The sequence below is a fragment of the Hesperophylax consimilis genome, chromosome 10 (assembly GCF_061612785.1).
Source record: "Hesperophylax consimilis isolate HC1 chromosome 10, BYU_Hcon_1.0, whole genome shotgun sequence".
Lineage (NCBI taxonomy): Eukaryota > Metazoa > Arthropoda > Insecta > Trichoptera > Limnephilidae > Hesperophylax > Hesperophylax consimilis.
Window position 1 is genome coordinate 38,772,920 of NC_142845.1, and position 18,977 is coordinate 38,791,896.

The window sequence follows — 18,977 nt, forward strand, 5'->3', positions numbered from 1 at the left end:
GTTCCAGAGAGGTTAGATAGTTTGGTGAGTATTTTTGCCATTTGATCTTTAGTGATTTTTAAAGAGGGATCGGTAATGACACTATGGATGCCATTAATCTCTTCCTTGGCTTTATTTAGAAGAGAAAGTTCGTATTCATTTTGAAAGCGATATTCGGCGGAATTTGGCACTATAATTATTAAGAAGAAACAGATTCACTGCACACAGAAGTTTAAATAATAGTGTTAATTGTTGGCTTATTTGCAAACACTATTTTTAAGAGCAAAACAAAAACTCGACAACTGTCATTAACATGTTATTGTTACATGTAAGTACTTAACATGTACTTTTGTAAGTTCCTAAAAAATAAATGTTATTTTTGAAGATAATATGCATAACGAGCTGAAAGAGCCGAAACGGGTGTTAGGCGATTGTGCCTCGATCGATTTAGATAAATATTCGGGTTCGCTGGCCACGGCTAAAACGAAATATTTTTTTATAAAACCTTTTGATTCACCTTAATTTTAAACACTCATAAACTATGTTACATTCTCAGGGTCAAAACCTGATGATTGGAAAAAGGAAAACACAATTGTTCTTCGTAAATAACCACTTCTTGGCTACATCGATTAGAAAGAATGGAGAGTAATCACTTACTTTTCCAAAAATAAAATCAAATACAAACAAAAACAGAAACAAAAACCAAAAACAAACAAAAAATAGCTAAAACAAAAACAGTAAAGTTACCCTTATGTTTATCTATTGCAAGTTTTAATTCTTTAGTTAGTAATAAGTGTAGAAATGTATTATGTATTTGTACAGCGCTCTTGAGGTGATTTTGCACACAAACAGCGCTATACAAATCATCAAAGTATTATAATTATTTAGTATTGTGCCTACCTTTTATTTCCATAAGTATGCTAAACAAACGGCAGTTCATTTTATTATCTAATTAATTATTTTATTCTTTCTCTTCTCGCCCCTTTTTTGTTCTTTTATAAACCAAATATGTATGTAGCACTATATAACAAAAAGAACAACAACAACTTGTCAAATATTCTTCCTCTTATAATATATGTGTGTATCACTATATAACAAAAACAACAACAACAACTTGTTAAATATTCTTCCTCTTATAATATATGTGTGTAGCACTATATAACAAAAACAACAACAACAACTTGTCAAATATTCTTCCTCTTACAATATATGTATGTAGGACTAAATTTGTTATTTTTTGTTCTTTTGTTCTACCAAATATGTAAATAATATGCAATGCAACAAACAGTACATGTATCTCTTTTATTATTATTATTTTAATAAGTTTGCTAAGCAAACATCAACTCTTTATGTTTTAACATATTTTGTTTTTTATTCTTACTGTCCTTTTCTTATCTTTTTTTATCTTTAGTTGTACAAAATATGAATGTCAATTTATTTTAATTTTGCCTTTCACACATTTCACACATTTCATTTTTTTTTTTAATAATAATTTAATTTGGATTAACATTGGGCGTCAGAGGGTATTTTTTAAATAGTAACGTAAAATAAACATAACACAAAAGTAATACAAATAACTAATACATTTATGTACAATGAATTATTTAAGTACTAACAGAATGTACACTCCCCTTCCATACACAAGCAAATGCTTTCAATGGAAGAGTAGTAAAAAGACCCAAGATGTAAAATGAATTATGTACCATGTAAACATATTATTAAAAATAAAAAATAATTATTAAAAATAAAAATAAAACTGTTTCATGTCAAAAATGCACATTGACAATGTAGTGATAATCTATAAGGTACAAACAAATAACATTTTAATTAAAATTCATTCATAAATAAAGAAATTATCTAGGATAATAAATCTTTAAAAATTCGCCATACTAGTCGAAAACAATATGTCCGTCACTACCAGTGTTAATTTGAATGAACATTGAAATTCATTTACAATATTCTGAGAAATGACTGTGATCAGTGAATTGAACTGATGTTATTATTATAGAACACATCTTAATGCGTTAAAGTATTTGTAATTCGAGTAGAAAATATTGATAATTAAGTAATCAATGACGGCAGAAATTCTATGAAACTCACAATCAGCAGATGTCAAAATATTTATCGTTGTTGTGGCGGGAATAAGGATTTCAACTGAGCGGAAAAAATAGACGCCACAGAAAAGACTACAAACTATAAGAAAACGAAAACATGGCTTTTCTAAATCTCTACAGTTACGGTAAAAAAATTCACAAAGTTCATGTTAATTTGAATTAACACTGGGGCTGAAAGGGTTAAAAGGGAATTTCTCCTAGTTGGACAGATAATTTTCGCTTAGTTATTTTATATTTTTTTTAAAATTGATTTATATACGCTCCCTCTAATATTCGTATTTACATAGTTCCCTTTCAAAACTATCTTCTTCTTTTTGAACGCTTACTACGGAGTCTCAACTTTGTTTTTAGACTGCCGTTTATCACCTAGGCTAGGAACTAGGTGCAAATAGTGCGCTTGCTATGTATTATTACATTATGTGTGAAACCATTCACATAAATTAATTATAATTAGCAACTACAGAAACAATAGCGTGTATTCCTTTTCGTCCAACAGATGGCGCTGTTTAAAAAAAAAGCATGTTTTTCCAACAGATGGCGTTTGTTCTTAAAAAAGGCATATTTTTCCCTATCACAGGTGACATCTATATAATATAGGTATATAAAAACACACGCGTATTCGAAAGCCACGTTGCGTTGTGTCAAAATTTCCAACCAATCGGTGAAGAGCTTTAGGAGATTTGAGATTTTCAACAAACGAACATTTACATTTTTATTTATATATACTAGCTGTACCCCGCCACGTGTCGCTATGGCTCAGTCTGTCTGAGTTATTGAGTAAGAAATTTTCGTTAGTCATTGGTCTGAGCAGATAGAGAAACAATAGCATGTGTTGATTTTACGTCCAACAGATGGCACTGTTTTAAAAAAAACATGTTTGTCCAACAGATGGCGCTGTTTTTTTTTTAAAAAAACATGATTTATCTGTCACAGGTGACATCTATAATATAGGTATATAAAACACACGCATATTCTAATTCAACTTTGTGTCAAAATTTCAAAGCAATCGGTGAACAATTCTCTGAGATTTAAGATCTTGAGCAAAGAAACATCAACATTTTTATTTATGTAGATAGATAGATAGATAGATAGATAAATTATTATTATACTTATAGTTAAATATCAGATGAATGAAAAAAAACTTTAATGAATTTCTACTATTAATTAATTTGCTAAATCATACACCAGACGTTATCGTGTTAACCGCCAGTAGCATTTGCCAATGAGTATAATAAATTTTATTCGCATTATAACTTCTTTGAAACATCTTGTGCGATAAACAGAAATAGTGGTATTGTTGTATTTGTGAAATTGTGTTATTCACAATGGAACGTCTCCGACAGCATTACAGGGTCCATCACATCTGCTCTTATGAAATGGACACTGTAATGCTGTCCCAAACATTGCCTAAGAAGGAAGTAGCGCAACAGGACATAATACCCCAAAAATAATTAAATTCAATTTACATTTAATTAACATTCATGTATTAATATTAATTAAAATTAATCAACTTCGTTTGGGTCCAACACTAGTACACAGTACACTAGCAAACGCTAGTACAATATACATATTATTCTAGGGTTGGTTAAAACACTCGATTTAACAAGGATTATTTTTTATTGTTTTAGATCGCAGCATATTCTTCTGGGATCTGAAGGATCCGCAGGCCAAGGCGCGCAAGTCAGTGCGAGTGAACGTGGAGTACGACCACGCAACGCACGTGGCCTGGAGCCCCGACGGCAAGGCCTACATCATCCACAGGGGTAGCGACAACTGCATCGAGGTCTACAAGATAGACAAGAAGGCTCACGGCCTGCCCTGCACCACCTCCAAGGCTCTCACCTTTGACAAGGTACATACCATCATTATACAGTATCTTTATACCGTACTCGTGTAATACACTGTATAATGTGTTAAGTCTTCCTCGGGTGTCCCCGACTTATTCTACCATTCAAACCACTCTCAAAATAAGTCCTGGCACTTATTAGAACAAACTTTAGTTTTCGAGTCTTTAGGGCACACACATACGGACATTGCCTTTTATTATACTATAGAAGACAAGAGAAGAAGATTACAACATTTAGCCGTTAACATTTGACTGTTTTAAAACAAGAATTACTCCTAGTTAATAATAATAATAATAATACTTGGATGACTTGTATAGCGCCGTTTTTGTGCAAAAACACCTCAAGGGCGCTGTACAAACTTATAATACATTTCTACAGTGATCTATGTTATTACTTAACTATTTATGGAGAAAATATACAGTACAATACTTACCTGGTAGGTCACTTGAGATTAACACTTAATTAACATTTTCTAATTGTTTATTGGCAAAATTTAGATACAGGATTTAGGACTTAATTGAAAAATTGAATATAACTGGACTTTCTCTTAGGAATGGTATATTTAATTTAAGGGTACGACAGCTTAAAAAGGTAAGTTTTTAGTTTAGACCTGAATTCTGTTGGACTTGTTATGGATCTTAGTTCCGGAGGGAGTTTATTCCAAGCCTTCGGCCCAAGGCACGGACGTATATAAGGGGGGGGTCTTGGGGGTCCGGACCCCCCCCATTGCACCGCGCCGATTGTAGAATACGATAGTTTCTTAAGTCCGCCACAGTGCGGGGAGCGGGGGAATGGGCAGTGCCCCCGCCGCGGCGCGCCGCCGCCGCCCGCGTTTCGGCCGCGCGCACCATACCAAGCTAGAATCTAGTTTAGTCTATTTTGTCTCTTCGCGTTGCGCAGTTGTCAGTTGTTTTAATACAGAAAGAAGTGTCGCATTTAAAAAGTATGAAACGATCAAATCAGGTATCTCTTTTGAGTTTTTTTTCTAAGAAAGAGAGACCAAATCCCAATGAACTTTTATCAAAAGACAATGTGGAATCCTGTCATATTGAAGAAGTAGGAATAAATAGAGCGGGGCCATCCACAGATACTGATGACGATGAAGTGAAGAAAGGTAAGTCTCTTGTTTATTTTATTAGGAAGGAACCCAGTTACTAGAATTTTAAAAACTTTTATCCTGCTCTTATTTTTATTCCCAGAGAATTTCTGTAAACAAATGTTTTGCCGTGAGCATAAAATATTTGACAAATGGTAATTTCAGTGTATATGCGACGTGTACCTAAGTGTTATAAAATCATTTCGCCTTTTAACAGAAAGAAATACAATTATATTTAACTAACAACTAACTGGTGCCCGCGACATTGTTCGCGTAGACTTAATTTTTAGTTGAAAATTCTTATTCTTAACATAACTTTTTAGTTTATGAACCGATTGGAATGAAACATAGACTAAAATGTTAAACAAAACCGCATACAAATCGATTAAGCCGTTTCTGAGATTAGCGTGGTCAAACGCACAGACAAACAGACAAAAATTTTAATAACTATTTTATTGACCTCAGTAACATAATTATAGTGCGTATGAATTGTTTTTTTTTTGTAAATATTTATGTACTTACAGAAACGGAACGCTTACGATTTAATTATAGTATGGATTAGAGTATTAGAGTCACAAATTATTATTATTATTCTTACAATTAAATATGACCAAAAAGCTGTTTGAAGATGGGTATGTGCTGTTGTTTTGTTTTAGTCAAATATGTCTTTGTTACAGCCAGGATGGATTTGTGTTCGGCTACGTCCGCAGCCGCAGCCAGGACGGGTTATGATATTGCGCTCTACGTATGTCATCCTCCAAGCAATGACGAGGAAAAGCTGAGAGCATTAAAAGAGCTTTGGACCCCTCCGGATACATTTAAATTTCCAGTCACTATCACTGGTAAAAAGAAACTTTCTTTTCAACGCCATTGGACTACCAGGTACTCATGGCTTGTATATTCAAACGTCATGCAGGGAGCACTTTGCAAAGTATGTGTTTTATTTGGAAAAAAGCATGGCGGTCGTGGTCAGCAAGAACTTGGAGCCTTGGTTAGTAAGCCATTTACTTACTGGAAGAAAGCTTTAGAGAGCTTTGATCACCATGCAGATACTAAGTATCATAAATTTGCTGTTGAGCAGGCAGCAAATTTTGCAAGGATCATGGAAGGAAAAACGTTTGATGTTATAGAGTGCATGAATGCAGAAAACAGTGAAACTACGGCCGAAACCGAAACTGAATTCGGGAGATTTCGTCCTGCGGTCGGACATGTTCGGTGCACTGAACTGCGAGCCACGAAAACACTTTTTATTTTCATTATATTCAAATAAGTATTATTGCATTAAAAATATTTTGTCATTGTAGGTAGGATGGTACTTTTTAATTTTAATTATATTGTAGTTCATTAAAAAGAGTGCCATACAAAATGACCAGAGTTTAGAGGAAATTATTTTGTTCTTAAAATGAAAGAGTATTTTTTGTTTAGTGTAGGTAGGTACCTAAAGAAATTAGTGCACCTAAAAAAGTAATTTTGTTTTCTACCTTTTATTTTATGTTATTCGTTAATAATGTTCACACAGGTAATACCTAGATACTGTTTATTTTTTTATATTATTTACGAAGAAGTTATAACTTATTTAAAAAAGCACAACCATTTATTTGAAATAAGGAATGATAATTTTTAATTAATAGTAGTTGTAAAACAATGAATCTCGTGTCAGTTTTTTTTGTTTGAGAGAAAACTACATTTATTTTCATGTATAACTTGAATATACAATATTTTGTTAGTGTTACTGTAGGTAGGTAGGTAATTTTTAATTTTAATTATATTGTAGTTCATTAAAAAGAGTGTCATAATAGTACGACCAAAGTTTAAAAGAAATTATTTTGTTCTTAAGATGAAAACTCTTCATTTAGCTTGAGAGAAAACGCTTATTTTTTTCATACATTAAGTATTATTTGCATTAAAAATATTTTGTTATTGTAGGTAGGATGATACTTTTTGATTTTAATTTTATAATTGTAGTTCATTAAAAAGAGTGCCTTACAATATGACCAAAGTTTAGAATAAATTATTTGGTTATGTGATTAAATAAAAGGTGTTTCAATTTTAAAACAAATTATTTGTTCTTAAGATGAAAGAGTATTTTTGTTTAGTGTACCTTAACAAATTAGGTATAAAAAAAAGTTATTTTGTTTTCCACCTCTTATTTTATGTTATTTCTTTTTTTATGTTATAAACGAAGCGATTTTATTTAAATAAGGAGCGATAATTATGTTATGTTTATTTTTAGTTCAAATATCAGAGACTGAATGATTTATATATATAATATTTAAAAATAAAGGCTGATTGATTAAGACTGACTATTTTTTTCACGAAAACATGACCTTATATATTTTTTTTTAATTTGCGGACCCCCCCCTTATCAAAGCTATATATACGTCCGTGGCCCAAGGTATGACGGGTGGTTAGGAAAAAGGTTTGACGGGTGGGCAGGAATCTGGGGAACAATGTGTCCAGGAGTGACAGAGTGAATCCATCCTTCCCACTGCGGTGCAAGGCGATGGGTCCATAGAGTCCGGCTGGAAGAGTCAAAAGGTCTCCCTCCACAATCATAACTCTCCCGATCCGGCCCGCCACGCAGCAGGTGGGCAAACGCATCCGCCGCCAAGACCTAGACAAACCTCACCCCATGAACCCCTGGCACCATTATCCATTATCCATTATCCATTAAATGGTTCCCGGAGTGGCAGTAAACTAACCGCATACATACTAACAAACGAAAAATAAATTAGTAATAATTATTAATAAGTTATGGAGTGGGAAGGGACAGGGCTTGAGTTGAATTATCACAAAAATATATAAGTATGTAAATTTACTTCATTGATTATGCTATATTATATTTTACTTCCCTGAAACCGGTCTCAATGAATTTATTGGTTTAAAAGAAAGTTATTTATTTTTCGGAATGACTTTATTGAGTAAATCCTCAAATTGTAATATTTAAATATTGAAGACAATATTAGTGATTTCTTAACGAAAATCTGAAACAGAAAAATCAGAAAAGAAAACTGTCACATCTGGGACAAGGATCCTGGGTTCGAGTCCCAGATGTGACCGTTTCCTTTTCTGATTTTTCTGTTTCAGATTTTCGTTTAGAAATCACTAATATTGTCTTCAATATTTAAATATTACAATTTAAGGATTTACTCAATAAAGTCATTCCGAAAAATAAATATTCATTCTAGACTTGCAGAAAAGTCAACAGATGTCGCACATTAAAAATAAAAAAATAAGATAGGTTTATCTAAAAAGACGCTGTCTGGATTGCATTTAGTTCGGGTTGAATCTTGCGATCATACATAAAGATAGTTACCAATAAAAATGTGCGGTGAAAAAATGAAGACAATGTTAGTAGTTCTTATTCGAAGTATGATACAGTTAAAAATGACCGAGGGGAATAGGGTCCCATTAGCTCAGTTGGTAGAGCACTGTCACGGAAAGACAAGGGTCCTGGGTTCGAGTCCCAGATAAGACCGTTTCCTTTTCTGATTTTTCTGTTTCAGATTTTCGTTTAGAAATCACTAATATTGTCTCCAATATTTAAAAGAAAGTTGTTTAATTTAGTAAAAAAATATTTTAAATTATGGTATAGTCTGGAAAGCACTATTTGAAGCCTAAAGTCACTATCTGACAATCGCTGCCCTGTATTCAAATATAGGATTTAATATCAAAAGACTGGATGGTAACAATTTGATATGACGCAAACAATTGTATTTTTTCAGGTACATATAGAAGATACTGTAGGATTTGGAATGGCTTGCAACGGTCGCTTCATGATGTCCTGCTCCGCAAAGAACGACCTACTGCTGTGGTCTTTGAAAGGAGAACAGCTTGCGAGGGTGGACACATACCTCATGACAACCATGAAAGCCAAGATATCTCCCTGCGCTCGTTTCGTGGTGGCCTCTGGATTTGTGGGAGACGTGAAGATTTGGGAAGTGTTCTACGATAAGGCCGGCCAGTTCAAGCAGATCTCGCGCGCTTTCGAGCTGAGCGGCCACAGCTCTGGCGTGTACGACTTTGCATTTGGGGCCGGCACATCGCACATAGCTACGGTCTCTAAAGATGGAACATGGAAGTTGTTTGACACAAATGGTAAGCATCTTCTTAAATTACATCTTCTTGTACTAATCCATGGTGGTTGTCAGTGTCAGTTAAGTTCTAACCAACCTCTAATCAACGTGTCATTTGCAGTAAACTATGCCCGCGGAGAGATAATCCAACTGCTGCGGACCGGCTCCTACACGCAGGCTAGTTCCCCCTCCATCATCGCACTCTCCCCCAAAGCCGACACGGTCGTCATAGCAACACACAACTGGTTGGAAATATTCAACGCATCTACGGGGGAGCTCACCGATACCATTGAGAATGTGTTCACAGGTAAAAAATTATATTATGTACTTATGGGGCTAGTGCTTATGTTGGCTGAGTGTTGTGTGTGAACTTTTTCTCCTTTCGTATGGTGGGGGCTCAGAGGGGGACATCCAGGGCTGCGAGCCAATCTAAAGCCTCAGGGGTCGAATGGAGCGGGCATTCGTTGACCACATGTTCGGTTGTCTGCACCGCACCTCATTCACGCATCGCCAATTCTTTAAGGCCCTACCTATGCATCGTGTGGGCGCAGCCGCTGTGGGAGCAACTTATCCTATTGATGGTGGACCAGAGTTTACAAGGCAGTAAGAACCCAGGCTGTCTCTCAGTGGGCTCGTGTACAGTGTTGGGCATTTCCCATGTAGACCAATTTCCAATCATGTTTCCACCTGTCTTCTGTAGCGAGAGGTAATCGGAGGAGCCTCTCTCCTTCCATCCAGAAGGGTTATCGGGACTTCAAGCAGCATGCGGAGTGCAGGGTGAGAGACGACACAACGTGCACAAGGTTTTGCGCTTTTTGCAGCACCTTATTGCATTTTCTCAGTGTTGCAATCTCTCGCCTGATATTTGGCAGGATTATGTTTGCAAGTACGGGGAGCCTAGGGATAGGAGTAGATTCTAAAGTCCCGCTGATGGTTCGAATTGTGGTATTAAGTTAAAAATCGACCATGGAAGTGTGGGCACTTCTAGCCCATACTGGAGAATAGTATTCAGCTGTTGAGAAAACCAGTGTAGTGGATGCCTTTCTTAGCGTGTTGGCATCGCATGCCGGTTCCGGCTAGTTCCGGCTAGTTTATTGACTAAGTCGAGCCGTTTCCTGTTTTTTCACCCACTATTTCCATGTGTTGCCGGTAGTGGTAATAGACAGGCTCCTCCTCAAATTAACTCCCAGACAGCAGGGATGGGGGTCATGGTAAATATTTTTTCCATCAAACTGAACACATAGTTTAATAGTCACCTGTGAATTGCTGACATGGAAAACTGTTACAACTGTTTTCGACCTATTCGTCTTTAGTCGCTAATTGAGGAAATACTCTTCCACAGCCTTTGGATCAGAATAAGGGTCTGTTCTGCTACTTGAAGGGTTTTGACTCGGGCTGTGAAGGCGATGTCATATAGCCACATTTTATGCCTTCAGTGTAAGGAAGGAATCTACACCATGATACTGAAACAAAGAATTGATAAATATGCAGAAAACCTACTGGGAGAGTATCAGGCAGGCTTCCGCACCGGTAGATCCACAACAGACCAACTGTTCACCGTCAGACAGATCTTGGCAAAGTGCTGGGAATTTGACATAGACATACACCAACTATTCATTGATTTCAAGCAAGCATATGATAGCATAGATCGGGAGTGTCTATATGACATACTACTACAATTCCAGATTCCACCTAAATTGGTTAGGCTCATAAAAGCCACATTGTCAGACTCAAGATGTCAGGTCAAAATAGACGGAGAATTGTCGGAAGAATTTACAGTATCACAGAGACTTAAACAGGGGGACAGTCTGGCTCCCACTCTCTTCAACATTGTGCTCGAACATGTAATACGAAAAACACTAATAGACACTGGCTCCAATATTTGTTTCAAGAGCAGTCAAGTTGTCGGATATGCGGATGACATCAACATTGTCGGAAGATCAATTTCAGCCATTAAGGAGGTCTTCGACCCTTTAGAAACAGCGGCGCGGGAAGTAGGACTGCGAGTTAATGTTGACAAAACAAAAATGATGGTACAGAGCAGGAACCCCTCACACAGAAGAAGAAGTAGTGCACTATTTAAAGACAACTACTCATACGAAGTGGTCGATCAATTCACCTACCTGGGCTCCAGCCTGACAGAGAACAATGAGGATCCAGCAGAAATCAGAAGGAGAATCACAGCAGCCAACAAAACATACTTCTCTTTGCTGCCAGTGTTTAAGTCACGTAGTGTCCACAGAAAAACCAAAATAACCATATATAAGACCATTGTAAGAACTGTATTGGCATATGGATGTGAGGCGCTGACACTGACGGTAAAGATGGCTGAAATGCTGGATACTTTTGAAAGAAAGGTGCTGAGAAGAATATGTGGACCCGTGAAAGAGGGCGAACAGTGGCGTATCCGGCACAATATAGAATTGTACGATATATATAAGGCCCCTAGCATCTCTGCACACATGAGACTCCTCAGGCTGAGATGGGCTGGGCATGTACAGAGAATGCCGGATACACGCGTCCCAAAAAGAATTCTGACTGGTCACCCAGGTGGAAAGAGAAAAGTGGGAAGACCCAGACTGAGGTGGGAAGATGAGGTAAGAGGGGATGCAGCACAGCTTCTCCAGGTGACAAACTGGAAGTCAGCCGCTGAGGACAGGAGGAGATGGAGGCGACTGTTGCAGGAGGCCAAAGCTCGATATGGGCTGTAGCGCCATCGAAGAAGTGTAAGGAAGGTCTAGAGTGTAGATGTTAAAAAGCGACGGTGTCAGTACTGAGCCTTGGGCAAGCCCTAAAAAAGCCCTGAAAGTGCGACCGGTTGCTTAATAAGTCGTACTGCAATGCCATCCTCTATGGTGTGGTAGAATTAAACAAGAAGGCCTTTGTGCCACACCGTGTCGTAGGCTGCAGCGAGATCAATGAACGCAGCCACAGTCTTTTCTGTAAACCAGATTCAATGTGTGTTGTCAGTGCCAACGCCTGTGAAACACAACTCGCTCTAGGAGTTATGGTACTGATCATTTAAAGCTAGATGGGCCAGTAGGTTTTCGGATCCTCTAGTGGATTATTGGGCTTAAGGATCTCAATAACTTTAGTCTTTTTTCAGATATTTGGTATTCTCCAGTTTAAAAAATTTCGGTAAGTAGATTGTTCTGAGATCCATAGTTTTGCATAGCAAGTTTAAGGAAAGCCTGGGAGAACTCCGTCACATTCAGCTGCTTTCCCAGCTTTTGTTGAAGTGAGGGCGATGTATACATCATCAGCTGTAAATGCGACCACAAAGTTAGGATTCACTGGCCATTTTAGCCATTTTGTTGTCGTTTTTGAAGTATGGTGAGCAACAGCATTTGGTGAAACTTTAGGCGTTGTTTGCAGCTCCGAGTCGCTTCGAGTCGCTTGTTTGCCGCGCTTTTCTGCTAGAGTGTTCGAAACTCATTTCTTCCATTAGTTCATTCCACCGTTTCATGCGCCTGTCGTCCAGAAACTGGAGAAGATCAGTTGTCCTCACGAATTTAGCAATATACACTTTTCTGTAGCATTCTTTTTAATTTTAAAAGTATTTTATTTAGTTATAAATTATTTCATTTTATATCTAGTGTATAATAATAATATTCTTTTACCTATGTACTAAAATTTGGACTTCACAACGTTGAGACGTAACCCACGAAAAACTGCAAAACTTTTAACTTCCTTAACATTTAAAGAGAGTTCATTGAACATTTTAAAACTTTTGTAATAAATATTGTTTTGTGTTCCCTATAAATTTGTCTTAGGAAGCCTAAAATCGTTGCAGCTTCTCGTGGGATAGCCATGAACTGTACTATTAATACTTACACTTACTTTTACTTTAATTACTTTTTACATATAATCTGGTAAAATTTTATTTTTTAAGTTATAAATAAATACTAGGGTATAGACCAAGGCTGCCGAACCCCAGGCCCGCGGGCCACATTGTGGCCCGCGAACGAATTATAAGTGGCCCGCGTGAACCATTTTCATAAAACCAACAAGAAGAACAAACAATGCAGCTTGCGCGCGGTCACCAGTGTCTTACTTTTTAAACAAAAATACACCGGTTTTTGATATAATATTTTTTTGCGTCCGAAATAGAATCTTGTAGCCACCCCCCCCCCCCCCCCCATGGAATTCGAAAAATTGTTGTGGGGAATTACATATGATGTTTTTGGTTGCGCGGATTTTTTTCTCAGCGAAGTTCCGTAACAACCCCCCCCCCCCCATGGATTTCAAATATTTTGTGGGGAGCACTCATTTTGATTTTTTTTGTGGGGAATTATGTTTTATAGAAATTCTCTAACAACCCCCCCCCCCCCCCCATGGAAATAGGAACCGTCAGGTATTCAGTGGCCCGCCAGTGATCCAGTGATTCAAAATCGTCAATTTGGCCCAACTGTTAAAAAGGTTGGGCAGCCTTGGTATAGACTAAACGTTGCCACACACGGTCTTACTAAAAAACGTGGGAAATTTTATTCAATTTATAAACAACTGTGTAAAATAAAAACTGACATAAAATAGTTCATGTATATGTAGATAGATATTATTTATTTATTTATTTGACAATTTGTATAGCGCCACTGTTGTGAGATATCACTATAAATAAATTTAGGTTAAAAAAAAAATATATACACATATATATAAAGTTAGGTTATGTATAAACTTCAAATAATAATAATTTCTCACCAAATTTCCAAGGTATTTTAGATGTTGATGATAAATTTCTTCATTTTGAAGATGTCGTGAAAACGAATACCGTTTTAGAAACTAGATAAAATTATCCATTAGATATTGTATTCGAAATATACTTTAATACTTAAGAAGTGTAATATTTTAATTACAACATGAAAAAAGTTGTAAAAAACGCTTTCCACAAACATTTTTGATCAAAACGTCACAAAATTTCTGAGATATAAAATACAACAAACACAGTCGTTTTATTAATGATATGTACGAGATGAAAACTGTAGATAATACAATTACTTGTCGAAAACTGACGAAAAATAACACAAATAAGTAGTAAATATGTTGAATAACACGAATATAATAGTAAATTTATCATTTTGTAAACAAAACATGATTTGTGAAGATATTTCAATAGATATAAAAATAGCTGTCAACCGCGGCTTTGGCGTTTGAATTTTAATGCGCATTCATGAAGTTGCAAAAAACATTGATGCCAAATTTAAAAAATAAAGTTAAAGATATTTTTTTATTGGTATCAACCTGAATCTTAAACTTTCACATTCTTTATATGCAGTGTAACAAAAACACCGTTTAACCAATGTGAACTGATTTTTCTTTAGTAAGCATATTGAGTTGGCGTTGTATTGTTTTTATCCAAGTATATCTGCTACAGCACAATGTAGATCTCATGCCTCTGTTCTGAATTATTTCCAATCTTTTAACTTGTGTTTTATAGTTCAGAATAATTACACTTGTATTCAGGTGGGATGCTACAGTGGTGTTCTAGATCAATTTCCTTGTTTTAAGGTCTAATTTTCCCTAGGTAAGAACTTAAGAAGTTTTTTGCATTTTTTTTAGATAACATTTCAAAGTTAGTGTCAAGTTTAAATTGGTTATCGATTATAATATTATATATATTAGACGGTCAGTGGCTGAGTTGACATCGCGTTTGGGTCACACACAGGCGTAGTGTGTTCAATTCCTCGGCTGGCTAAGTCCTCCATCACAACACACGCACCATTTTCCGCTTACTGTAGTGGTAGTAGGAGATTCTCAAATAATGTCAGGTTATTCGTAACCAAGGAATGTTTGTCTTACTTTTTAAAAAATATTAACAATTATTTAATGTTACTTTTTGTTTCTTCTTCATTTCTTTCAACTTTATATTAAAGTATATTCTTTTTCTTTTGTCTTATTTACTTATATAATCAATTGTTTACTTCAACATAATTTTTCTTTTCTTTCTAAATTGTACTATAACTTTCAATAACTATCATGTATGTAAATGGCACTTGAGCCGTTAATTTAAAATAAATAATTTTATTTTTTCTTCCCTGGGAATGAATTTATTCGCGGCTACAAACAAGAGGTATATTATACACAACCTTGTCATAGATTCCAGTGTGGTTTCGGAATACTGGAGATAAAGGGAATTTGTCTGTTGGCTATGTGGGAAAGTGCTCAATATAGTTCTCCAAGATATTGTGCTGCGTATAAACAGGAGTAACTCTGTTTCAGATGAAGTGACGGGCATGCAGTACGACCCGATAGTTCTCCAAGATATTGTGCTGCGTATAAACAGGAGTAACTCTGTTTCAGATGAAGTGACGGGCATGCAGTACGACCCGATAGTTCTCCAAGATATTGTGCTGCGTATAAACAGGAGTAACTCTGTTTCAGATGAAGTGACGGGCATGCAGTACGACCCGACTGGGAAGCTGCTCCTCGTGTCCGGGGACAAGACCATCCGTGTCTTCTTCAATCTCAGCTGCTTCTCCGTCTAACTATTCTCCCATCTACATATCTTCATCTTCTACCCTTTAAGCAATACATTTGTGTTTTTTCAACAACTGGCCAACTTTCATTCATTTAGTTTTCTGTATACATACCTTCCGATGGCTAAGTAATCTGGTGCATCCACAGAATCTAATTTTCAGAAAATCATTTTAAAGAAAAAAAAATGGATTAGATTAAATAATTAATTCATCATAAATATTTAATACATGTTTTTATTTATGTGTATATTTATTTATCTTGAATTTTCTTTTTCATTTAAATATTTGCGAAAATACCGTCCTAAAAGTGTTAAATTCCTGGGTTTAATAATATTTAATATGTGTGTTGATTTTCTTTTTTAAAAGTGAAAATACCATCTAAAAGTGTTAAATAGCTGGGTTTAATAAAAGCCATTGAGGTTAAAGAGTTTAGGCATGCGTTTAATCTTTCAATTTTGCTACACCTGTAATATATCAACATCAATTTTTTTACTTTCTAAAACAAATTCAATAAGTAATTAGTTGTCAATGAAGCAATTTATAATTTGACTGTACATTACAACTAAAAGAGCTGTAGCTGAAACTGTAACTGTAAAAACCCAAGAAAGGCCTAATATTTATTATTACAGTATTTTAATTATTCCCTACTTCTTCGTTCTACAGATTTCCTCTCCACGAATATGATACTATTAATAAATTATTATTGCCTTATTTGATAGTCATTAGAAATATATTGATGATCTCTTAAAATGTAATTAATTTTCCAGTAGGATATCAGAACTGCTATTGGTATGTATTATGTCTCATTGCGATAAAGAGTGGGCTCAATCTATAACACCTTCTAGCTATGGAGGTGACAGCTGTGGAGGTAACTTTACTGTCCTAGTGCTATCCCAGCAGCAGAGGTTCCACCCTTTCTCCCATATTCCATGGGTACAGTGAAATTTGAAGACTGATGTGATAGCTCAGTGGTTAGATAAGTCGCCTGGATAGGGGTCATATGTTTTTTAACCTTTTCACTGGGATCAAATGTACCGAAAATTACACTCGTACGCGGTACTCACTTTGAAAATCAAAACCTACCACTTTAAACAGCTATAAATCTCTTATTTCTTGACAGATTTATGATTTGCTTATCTTAACCCTTAAATGCATGACTTTTTTTATTTAAAAAAAATATATATTTTTGCATTCTTTTTATAAATTAAAAATAGGGAAAAATAATTAAAAAAATATTTATCCATAAATTCTGTTTATTTTGAGAAAAACGTTATTATATCATATGTGAAACACTATGCATCCATGTCTTAAAAAATGCTCTTACCTAATGTTACAAAAATAATAATCAGTGAATAAAGCGAACTTATTAATGACTTATAAAATGAAGACAAATAAAAACAGGGGAAAGTATTAATTTAAATGAAATGCCGTAAAACAGTTTTTGTTCTTATTAAAAAATAGAGGGACTTTATACTTTTGGCAGTGGCAGTACGTCAGACCATTGCAGATAGATGCACAATAATATTTCCACAGGCTCCCAAGTCTGGTTCACTTTCAAGTCTTGGCAAGCAATTCTCTTGTCCAGAATAAAATTCAAAATTATAAGCGTAACCAGATACGCCACTCAATACAAAAAGTTTAGAACCCCATTTGTGGGGTTTCATGGGCATGTACCGTTTCATATAACTTCTTGCTTTAGTTGAACACATTTGTTCATCAACGCAAATATATTTTTCAATTGGAATTGATGCAAATCTTTGATTTAAGTCCGTGAGTAGAGGTCTGATTTTAAAAAGACGATTATGAGCTGGATTTTCTCTCGGTAAGTGTTTTGTCCTTGAAATGGATAAATTGACGTATTTTATCAAATCGGTTGACAGTCATTGTTGATGCTATTTGTTCAAAATACAAATCACTGGACCAGTGGGACCGAATATTTAGTCCACGCATCAAAGAGGAATAAATACATATTCCGATAAATCTATGCAAATCAGTCGTAGTAATATTTGCAGGTCTTGAAACATCTTTTTGCAGAGCGTAGAGATTTGACTGTTCTAGTATTTTATTGATAATAGCATATGTAAAAAAATATTTTAAAAAATCGAATGGGGTTTCCAATTCCATCAAATCCAAGGGCAATTGCCTGTTTCCTGTAAATTCCATGTCGGAGTCTTCAAGCTGCAGGTTTTTTTTCTCCACAAAATTGACGATTTCAAAACTTTTGAAGTAGACGAAACGGGCGTTGTCGTTGTAATATAAGTTTGGCCACTAGATAAAACATTATGTACATTATCACCGTCAACATTATTTTGTAGATGATTCTCAACGTCTCCATCTCCCAAGTGGATATCTTCAGGTTCACTTTGATCACCTGAATCGTAATTTTCTACGGCGCAATAATTTTCATCAGCTATACTGTCATCATCCGTGAAATCCATTCCATCGTCACTGTCAGATAAGCGATTAATTATTTCGTCCAACTCCTTTTCGGATAAACCCCTCTTTGCCATTTTGAAACTACGTCATGCTATAATTAGTAATGACTAAATACAAATGTCAAAATATGGTCTCAGTGCATAGTGTTACATATATGATATAATAACGTTTTGTCAAATTTAGACTGTCAAAATACATAATACACATAAAATTTATATTTAAAACACATAAACGTACCTTATTATTTGTGAAATAATATAATTACGATCCAACACGTCGAAAAAACACTATATTTTGATATAATACTGGACATCAAAATGCACACAATCTGTAACCTCCAACTCTCAAGTTTAAAATCAAAATTTCAAATTATTGTGTGTAATCTATTGTAATTTTTCGACAACATTATTATGCAGAAATAATGTAAAAACAATACTGTAATGCCAAAACCCACCAACAGATGTCAAAATGAAAAAAAAAATAAAAAAAGCTAATTATATCAGATGTGTTACACTATGCAGTTAAGGGTTAAAAGCTTTATTAATGCTCTTGAAGTTTGTTGAAACACATAAATAAACAATAAACCGCAGGATACAGATATAATATTATAAACAGTGACCCATCACAAGAAATCAACAAGAACTGTCGCAATACGCATGCATACTTCTATATTGTTTATAGTAGTTACTTACCCGGTCTGATGGGATTTGGACCACTGCGCCGATATCATCAAAACACAATTATTTTTAATATTATATCTAATAACAAATAAAGTTTTAATAAAAAGTTAACACGAGGAGAAATATTTATAAGTTTTGTTTTTCATGGTAGTTTCTAAAACATGGCCACACACACAATGTCACATCACACTCTGGGCATTTATACTGGGACATTTTCCTTTTTTTAGAAATGGCGCATACTCAGCAGGCTCTGTGAAGTTTTTGAGTATTATTTCC

General features: G+C 35.3%; 1 protein-coding gene across 1 annotated transcript; it reads left to right on the forward strand.

Annotated features, from left to right (window-relative positions):
• Nucleotides 1–8,791: 8,791 nt before the first annotated feature.
• On the forward strand, nucleotides 8,792–15,594 carry LOC149420736 (transducin beta-like protein 2). Its single transcript, XM_089635991.1, has 3 exons — nucleotides 8,792–9,134; nucleotides 9,234–9,419; nucleotides 15,329–15,594. The coding sequence occupies exons 1-3, from the start codon at nucleotides 8,792–8,794 to the stop codon at nucleotides 15,592–15,594; spliced, it is 795 nt and encodes a 264-aa protein (XP_089492117.1).
• The last annotated feature ends 3,383 nt before the right edge of the window (nucleotides 15,595–18,977 follow it).